The following is a 9781-nucleotide window of genomic DNA, read 5'->3' on the forward strand; positions in this document are numbered from 1 at the left end:
AAATGCAGCCAAAACAGTTGACAGAGTTATCGTATGTACACTTGCCTACAGATGGAAATCATGATCATTTATAAGCAAGTGTTCAAAGTTTAAAAGCAAATTTCCAAGTCCAAAAAGGGCCATAATTCAGCCAAAATAGTTGGCAGAGTTATGTACCCTAAAATGCCTACATGATAAGCAAGAGTTCAAAGTTTCAAAGCCATATGTTACTTTGTATATCTAATAAATAGTTTTGACAAAAAATGGACTTGTACGAAAACTGAACCAATTCCAAAGTCAAAAAAAAAAAGCCAGAATTCAGCCAAAATAGTTGACACCACAGAGTTATATACTCTTGCCTACAGATGATAATCCGGATGATAAACAAGTGTTCAAAGTTTCAAAGCCACATGTACCGGTATATCAATTAGTTTTAACAAAACATGGACCTGTATGAAAACTGTAACAATTTCCGTGGCAAGTAGCTTGGCAGGTTAGCTCTACTTATTCTTCCAATAGTCAAGCTAAAAAATCAAGAAGTTTACGGCTCTAAGTGAGCGAGTCTCTCACCGGATTTCACAAGCTTGAGTAACATCCAATGTACATTGTAAGGATGATATTTCTGACCATGACAATTTGACTGGTAAATATCTATCATGAGAATTTCTTAGAAAGTTCTTCAAAGTAGGAGAAAATCACAACATATTGCTACCCATAAAGATAATTGAGCTGTGCCATGGGAAAACCAATATATAGGCTCTGCGACCAGCATGGATCCATGCTGTTCGCTAACAGTTTCTCTAATTGCAATAGGCTTTGAAAGCGAACAGCATGGATCCTGACCAGACTGTGCAGATGCGCAGGCTGGTCTGGATCCATGCTGGTTGCAAACCCACTATGTTGGTTTTCTCATGGTGCGGCTCAACTATGTTTAAACTTTTGAATAAATTAATTTAACCACAGGACCTAATTTTAACATATTTGATAGAGACACAACAGAAATTACTAATTTATGTACATTTATGAGCTGTTTGAAAACATTCAGCCCGTACCCCAATGTTGTATTTTTTCCCCATTTTTAAAGAAGAAATTGCCAAAGTTAACAAGTCTCAGACTGGATGTCTTACACGCATTTTTCCTAGCTACATAGTCCAAAATCAGTGGAAAGAACTCTGGATTAAACAGACACTACTAGCTTGATGTGTCAGCTAGGGACAATGATTTTTCCAAGTATCATGCGATGATGAATTAAATCCTCGGCTTTGGAACTTTAGCACCATTTTTGGCCAAACTAAGAAAATTTACAGTTATCCACCACATATTAAAGATGCTACCCCTAATATTCATGACTCCAGCACAATTACACTACCTAGTTAAAACCAGTTTCTCATTTTTGATGATCTAAATTAGGTTTTCTGTACTTTTTGCAAGAGCAATATACAAAGTTTTAAGTTTCAGATCAGAAGACGAAGTGTGTATGCGTGTGTGTGGAGGGTGTGTGTATGTCGGGTGGGGGTATTGCGGCTGTGGGTGGTTGTTTGGAGTGGGGTGTAATGGTGTTGAAGGGATACCAACTTCAAGATAATGTTCTTGGTCTACATATTTGTCTAATGATGATAAACAAGTGTACAAAATTTCAAAGCTATACTTATACTTATCAAGTCACTTTGTGGACCTTAGAAAAATACTTAACCGAGAAATTCCAAAGTTCTTAACACAAAAAGGGCCAGAATTCTGACCAGGGTTGGCAAAAACCCGGGTTTTAAGCATATTGCCCAGTCCAGTGGGTAATACTGAGAAAACCCGGGTTTTACTGGGCAATAGTGGTCAATACTGGGCAATATAATATTTCAATTCAATTTTCAATACATATTTCAACACTCTAGTTGACTAACAACCCATATAGTGATAGCAGTGACACCTGCATGCCTAGCCACTAGTAGTGGTATAATATCTATAACAAGAGCTGTTCGTAAGACAGCCAATGCTCGACTATTCGAAATATTGTCCCAAAAGCAGGAAAATATTACCCAAGATCACTTTTTATTCAAATCTATATGCCATTTAGTAATAGCTGTATGTACTTGCACGCAAAACTTTAACCAGGATTTTCTAAGTCCAAAAGGGGGCATAATTTGACCAAAATGCAGGTAAGAGTTATGGAACTTGATGCTATCAACTAGTTTTTTAACCCCGAAGACTCATGTTAAGTTCCATTTCAATATCTGCATTAGTTCTGGAGATAGTGACTTGCATGTAAAACTTAACCAGGATTTTCTAAGTCCAAAAGGGGGCATAATTTGCTCAAAATACAAGTCAGAGTTATGGAACTTGACCCAGTGAGGTTGGTAATTGACCTAGAAAAAGAAAAAAGTTTCAAAGCTATATGCCTTTAAATGATAGCTGTATGTACTTGCATGCAAAACTTTAACCAAGGTGTGACACCAACGCCAGGGTGAGTAGAATAGCTAGACTATTCTCCGAATAGTCAAGCTAAAAATCTATTGAATAGACATTATTATGATGATGTTTGAACAATTATTGAGCAAGATTGGGGGATTAAAGTTTGAAGTGTGAACTACTTAAATATGGCCATTTTACTCATGAAAATTTGTTTAGTAGATCACATTGTCATTTCTAGCATAATAACCATAAAACCTAAGGACCCCATGTGGAATTGTTTTAATGTTACTGCGAATGATTAAAAAGATTGCAAAATGTAAAGACTGTGGCACTGTGGGTAGTGCCAAAATTGAGAGTTTGAAAGATAATAGTCTGAAATGTTACACTCTGTAACTGATAGTCAACTGAAAGGGTGTTTCAAATTTTGGTATTATTCAGAAGAAACTCAGAAACAGCCTTGGGATCGAAGAAAACTTCAAAACTTATGTGTTCAGTTACAAAATGTTTCGTGATAAAGAAGAACTAGACTGGTAGACAATCATATGTTAAGCAAAATCTAGTTGTGACCTAGAGAGATCTAACTATGAATGTTGAAAGGTGTTTACTTTCCCATAAAAAATATTTTGTTGTGTAGATAATCTATAATTTTGTTAATGAAGCTGTTCTGTCAGCTAACTTACTTAGTAATCATTTCATCAATTTTTCAAAGTAGTAAAACTTAATGTAAGAATTAGCTTACATTTTATAACATAGAAACTCGATTGTTTTGGTAAAAAAAATTAGAAAAACTTCTTATTGCCCGGTATTGCCCACTTCATTCATTTTTAGGAGTATTGCCCAACCCGGGCGGGTTTACCCACCCTGGGCGGGTAGTCACCAACCCTGATTCTGACAAATTGTAAAAGAGTTATGGTACTTGACTAACATACTAAGCTAATGTGGTAATCTTTTTTAATATTTGTCATATAAATTGTACCATAACAAAACTTTAAACCAAGAAATTTCAATATAATATTCATAGTATTAGAGGTCCATAATTCTTATAAAATGCAAGTTACAGCAATACTTCTTTATACTCAGCTATTAAATGATGATATACACATTCACAAAGTTACAAATCTATTACTCTCCCAGTATTCAAGGGAAAAGGACCTTAACAAAAATTTTAACCAAAAAATTCTAGCATATCGAAGTGAAGGACCACTCTGGCCTTGCTGAGTGAAATCTCAAAGAGAACACAAGGTGCATAATTTCACATACTACATGAATAAAACAACCCTTTGTTTTATTAGTCTAGGTCAAGTACATTTTGAGGTACACTGGGGCACAAACTTTTATTTTTTCACTAAGTCAATGGCCGCAACACTCAGGTCTAACTGAGAGAAATCCAGAACAAAATAACCAGGTGCATAACTTCACATGCTGTATAGCATTCCTATTATGTTATCATGACCCTGGGTCAAATAATTCTTCTTCTTGAGATATGTGCAACACTACTTTCAAGGCTTTGTATGCACATTTTGACAGAGTCAAGGGCCATAACTCTGGTCTGGCTGAGTGATACCTCTAACAAAACTCCACATGCACACCTTCACAATCATGCTGAATAATATTCCTGTACTATTTCATAATACTTGGTCAAATACATTTTGAGATATGCCACAAAATTAGGCCCGCTTAATGCATATTTTTGACCATGACAAGGGCCATAGCTCTGGTCTGGCAGTGGCAGATCCAAAATAAAAACCCTGGTGAACAAATTCCTGTGCTGAATGTGGTTTGGTGAATCTTCTGGTTGATCTCTTTTTGAAATATGAACAACACAAATTGGGAAAGATTCGCAACTCTAAGTGCCCCCCTCCCCCCAAGCCCCATATTATTATTTATGGCAATTTATGCGTCCAGATCCATGCCTTCCCCCAGTTGAATGAAAAGTGAGCAATACTCATCAAAATTGCACTCAAAATTTTGATCCAAAAATTACCAGAGGCCACAATTTCATACCTATATTTCAAAAAGTTCGAGGGGATTCCCTCTCCCGTACCTACCACCACTTGGCACTATGAGCCTTCATTTTCACCCAGTGCTCACACACATCAAATATTTCTGGATCTTGACATGTTAACTGCTATTGCAGCTGTTTTCTAAAGTTTTACCTTACAAACTTGACAATTCATCTAAACTTTTTAAATATTAAAAATTATATCTTTAAACAAGAATCGCCTCTCCCATTATATGTCTCACCAAAGAACTATAAAATACACAGAATGGCAACAGTTCTGAGATAATCTCTGGCAAGTAATAATAAGCGAATCGGGTCCAATTTTCAAATGTCGACAACTGTTGATTTCTCAGACTTCCATTCAAAAATTCATTCCTTCCCCGTGTAGAAAATACTAATAAATTTAAAAAGAATTAACGATTTGATAGAAAGTTTTTTCACGAAACATATTTTTAACCTTCTTCTCATTCAGTTCCCATGTGACGTTGGCGAGAGTTGCTCTATCTGCCATTCAAGTTAACAATCTTTTTATTTTATAGCTCTTTGGTCTCACGTACGTACTACAGATATATACAAAATATTTAGTAGTAGGTGATGTGAAAACCAAATTTTGGAAGAAATGACAGAAAATATATAAAATTGCTCTCGGTAAAGCTCTATAAATGAAAACACTGCTACAAAAGATAGAATTGATCTACTACATGTATATAGAAGATGATACCTTCATAATGAGATCACTGGTTTAATTTGTGTCTTGTTTAAAGCAGACAATGAGATCACTGGTCACTGGTTTAATTAATTTTTTGTTAGAATGCACTTTAGCAGTCCCAGAAGTTTATAATGTGCATGCACAGCAAGTTAGGATGTGCGGGAAAAGTGGGGGTGTGGGGGCAGCAGCCCCCAAACATATTCATCTAAAATAAAGTTACGGCTTATATAATTTTAAATTTTAAGACAATTTTAAATAAGTACTATTGTTGGGACCGCTAAAGTGCAAATGTTCCTAATTTTTTAAGATTCTCTGTGTCATTTAAAGGGGGTCGTGCTAAGGTAAGGAGACAATGTTAAGTTCAAACTTTAGACAGAGAGAATATCCCTCATTGAAAGAGAAGTCTCAATTTGGGAGCACTTGTATTATACTTCTCATTCAACAAAGTACTTATTAGTTGCTAAGTTATTTGTACAAACTTCATACTGACATGACTGTATTCGTGCAAACATATGTTTATCCGACTTCCATACTCATCCGAAACAACCATAACTTCCAATAAACAAAAAGAGATTTTTGTTGTATTAGGTAATTAATAAATGTACGTAATCATAAATTTAAAGATTCTGGTTTCTTACATAGACTCCTGAAGAATTCCATAATAAAAATAAGAGACAAACACCCCAGCTGCACATAAAAGGAATTTGTTTCGTCCCTGGCCGGCTAACATGCTTACGGAATCCCCTTGTTTTTCTCGTACAACGTCGGCGTCCAATCCAGTATCTAAACTACTGATATCGTTTTTTGGGTCAACAACCATATGCGATAATTTATACCACGTTTACGTGGCTTTAATATGGTTAGATAACAAGTAAACGTCACAAATTATCGACAGATTCCGTGTGCGATGCGGTGTTTTCCGAAGTAAGGTGACGTGATATTGTCTGATTGGTTGAAATGGGAGTTCTCTTACAGTTTCGTTCTCAATATTTTCATACCTTACTGATTCGTATCATTATTCCCAGCTTTGCTCTATTTAAGCCTTACCGTGTATACACGCACTTTTTACTTATGTATTATTGCTTGCAATCTGTAGTTTTTAATATTACCATTATTGTATTGGAACAATTCTTCTTTATTTATTTATTTATTTATTAAATTTTTATTTATTTATTTATTTATTTATTTATTTATTGACATTTAAGATCAATAGCATAAAACACAACACAATGGGGTCCATGCTAATCTACTAAAAGAAAAAGTGTAAGAAAGGAAACTGTAATATAAGAATTACCAAGACTTTGGTACAACACGGGATTTCTAAAAGTATATGCAAAACACATTACATAAAAATTATTAAATACACTATTTTGTTAACACATATATCACATACAGATCAGTGGGTTAAAATTAGTATACAAAATTACTTCTACTTTCTGTAGTTTGTTTATTCAAAAGAAGTTTCTGTACTAACCTTTTGAAAGGTTTAATATTCTTAACATTTTTTTTTTCAGGAAGAAAATTTCATTCTTTAATTAGATCCGGTGTAACAAAACGTCTGTTTACTAGTGTTATTATTAATACTAGGTAACATAAAATTCTTGTGAGTAGATCTAGTACTTTTTTTTTACCAAATTATCACCCGAGTCTGAAGGACAAGCGCCATAAAACACTCTTTGCATATGATTACGTCCTAGTTGATTCACTCTATATTCTACATTAAACATATTAAGGTGCACATAATCTTGCCAAATAACAGAATCCATAGGAGAGTAACCCTTGATGAATCTAATTATTCTGTTTTGCATCACCTGTAATTTGTGTTTTAAACGTTTGTTTAGACCTTCATACCAGGACGAACAAGAATAATCAAAATGACATTGTAAAAGTGCAGAACATAAATGTTTCCTTGTGTTAAAATCCAGACATCTATTATGTCTGTATAAGAATTTAAGTTTTTCATTGACATTTGATATAATATTGTGAACAACTGATCGGATCACCTGATAAAAAAAACTTGTCTATATATAAACCTAGGTATTTGACCTATCTAGAACTATTCATATACTATGGCCATTGCAGTTTTAAGACGCCGATCCAATCTTGTTTAGCTTGCGCTTTTGACCAAAGAGAATTGTGTATTCTGTTTTACTTAGGTGCAGGGATAACTTACTGTCTACTAACCAGTCTGGGCAACTTTCCAGTACTTGACCAAGTTTGACGGATCTAAAATCTGGATCTTTATGTCTAAACAAGGTTGTGCTGTCATCAGCATATAAAATAAGTCTACAGTCTCCATCTATGCTAGTAATGATGTCATTAGCATAACAGAGAAACAGGAGGGGCCCTAATAGGTTGCCCCGAGGCACGCCACAAGTAACCTGGTTAGCATTTGACATAGACTTTCCTAGACTAACGACCTGACTTCTACCTGATAGACAGGCCTTAAACCATGGAATTGACCTTACCCCCATCAGTTCTAATTTTCTGAACAAGATATCATGATTAACTGTATCGAAAGCTTTCTGAAGGTGTAACATTATCATATCTGTATAATGATTGAAATATTCCACTTAATAGTATCGAACAGATGAATCAAACAACTATCTGTAGAATAAGACTTTCTAAATCTAGACTGGTAATCATAAATAATATTGTGCTTTGTCAAAAAAAAAAGAGACTCCAATTGAGTATAGACAGCCCTTCCTAAAACGTTTGAGACAATTACTTAAGATACTGATTGGTCTATAATTACCTACGTACAATGTACTGCCTTTTTTGTGTAAAGGTTTGACTCTAGCTTGTTTAATCAGAAGGAACAACTCCTTCAGAGATAGACATGTTTACAGTAAAAGTGAATGGAAATTTCAAAACATCAGTGCCATCTCTTAAAAACCTTGCAGGCATGCCATCTAATCCTGTATTTTTACTCGCATTCAAAGAACGCAACTGATTAAGAAAAAATCTTCGGAAAGATATTTCAACTGAAGTTCCCTGTTATCAGAGTGCTTTTCTTTATAGACCTTTGACAAAAACTCAGATTCAACATTGAATTTGTGCTTTGCGTTCGGTAGTTTTTTTTTAACAAAATCTGAAGCAATATTAGTAAAATAATATTAAAATGACTGCAAACTTTCAAAGAATCATGACGAATTTCACTGTCTATTGAAAGAACAACATTTTGACAGTCTTTCTTACTGTTTATTATAACCAAGAGTTTTCAGGCTCTGCCATAGTTTCTAGGATCAAATTTGTTCTCTTTTGTTTTATTTAAAAACTATTCAGATTTTGCCGCCGCCTTATATTTCGTTGCACAGTATTTCTGTATTTTAAAAATGTTTATAGTCATCCCTATTACCATGTTTTCTAAAACTATGCAGGAAACTATCCCGTACCTTGATATTTTCTAGAATTTTGCATTTAGCCAGGGTTTAGACTTCGATTTTAAACGAACTTCTTTAACAGGTTAACAGGTGCTACGATATCTAAAATATTTAAAAATGTATTCATGAAAGATTTCCATGCGGACTTTATATTGTCTGATGAAAAACAAGAATTCCAGTCTGCTAGAAGTAACTTCTGTAATAGGAGATCTTTACTGGAGTTTTTCAAAGACCTTACTTTTAAAGTATTTTGAGAAAAACTTCTAACTTCTGCCATTTTTCTAGTGCAATAAAATAAGTGAGTAATCGGTAAGACCAACTGGTATTACACCAGACTGAGAAATCTTTTATTTTTTTTTTTACATAATCTATGGTCAATGATACTAAAACATGTGAGACCGGTTCTGGTTGGTTCAGTGATTATTTGATCAAGGTCAAACAGTTTCAATACACCTTTCTTGTGTTTGAAAAGAGAGTTACTTTTTCTGAGAAGTACATATATTTGTGTCACCTAAGATGATTGTTACACAATCTGATCCTAACAGTTTTAGTACATTTTCAAGTTTATCAATAAAATCAGTTTGATTTGGTAGTCTATAAATTGTCCCAATGTAGATTGGTTTATTCCTTGGTAATAAAAGTTCAATAAACTAAAATTCTGCATCATCTGTGTGTAAATCAGCTCTGGAGTTGAAAGCAAAGTTCTCTTGTATTAAGCGCACACGCCGCCTGTTTTGTCTGTTACGGTTTCTACGAATAATCGAGTAGCCAGATTTATGGGAGAGTAGTGCTAATCATTTTATCTCAAATCTGATTTGAGGTAATAGTTGATTTTTTTTAAATCTTAAATACACACAGTTTGTGTCTTTTTCTCCTAGCAGGTTTTATGTTGTTACTCTTTAGAGAAGTATTTAGGCCCTGGTCCTTAGTCAAGATCAGCGCAATTCTCACAGATCTTAATATGTATCTATTTATTTAAGGTATATGCCCATTTTATGATTAATACATATATATGTGTAATAACTCATATGTTGATTTGAAGGGGCCTTTGTGGCCGAGTGGTTAAGGTCGCTGACTTCAAATCACTTGCCCCTCATCGATGTGGGTTCGAGCCTCACTCGGGGCGTTGAATTCTTCATGTGAGGAAGCCATCCAGCTGGCTTACGGAAGGTCGGTTGTTCTACCCAGGTGCCCGCACGTGGAGAAATAATGCACGGAGGGGCACCTGTGGTCTTCCTCCACCATTAAAGCTGGAAATTCGCCATATGACCTATCATGTGTCGGTGCGACGTTAAATCAAAAACA

At 34.8% G+C, this 9781-nt stretch overlaps 1 protein-coding gene across 2 annotated transcripts in view; it reads right to left on the reverse strand.

The window, feature by feature from the left end:
* The window catches only part of LOC123559679 (solute carrier family 35 member B1-like), a 37141-nt gene extending 31105 nt beyond the window's left edge, over positions 1-6036 (reverse strand). Inside the window, exon 1 of one of the 2 annotated variants that reach the window (XM_053552509.1) lies at positions 5732-6036. In XM_053552509.1, the coding sequence (XP_053408484.1) occupies positions 5732-5913 (182 nt within the window). In that variant the 5' untranslated portion in view covers positions 5914-6036. The remainder of the gene's footprint in view (positions 1-5731) is intronic. The other variant, XM_045351696.2, reaches the window with a different exon arrangement.
* Between the last annotated feature and the right edge of the window lie 3745 nt (positions 6037-9781).

The sequence above is a fragment of the Mercenaria mercenaria genome, chromosome 10 (genome assembly GCF_021730395.1).
Source record: "Mercenaria mercenaria strain notata chromosome 10, MADL_Memer_1, whole genome shotgun sequence".
In the NCBI taxonomy this organism is placed as follows: domain Eukaryota; kingdom Metazoa; phylum Mollusca; class Bivalvia; order Venerida; family Veneridae; genus Mercenaria; species Mercenaria mercenaria.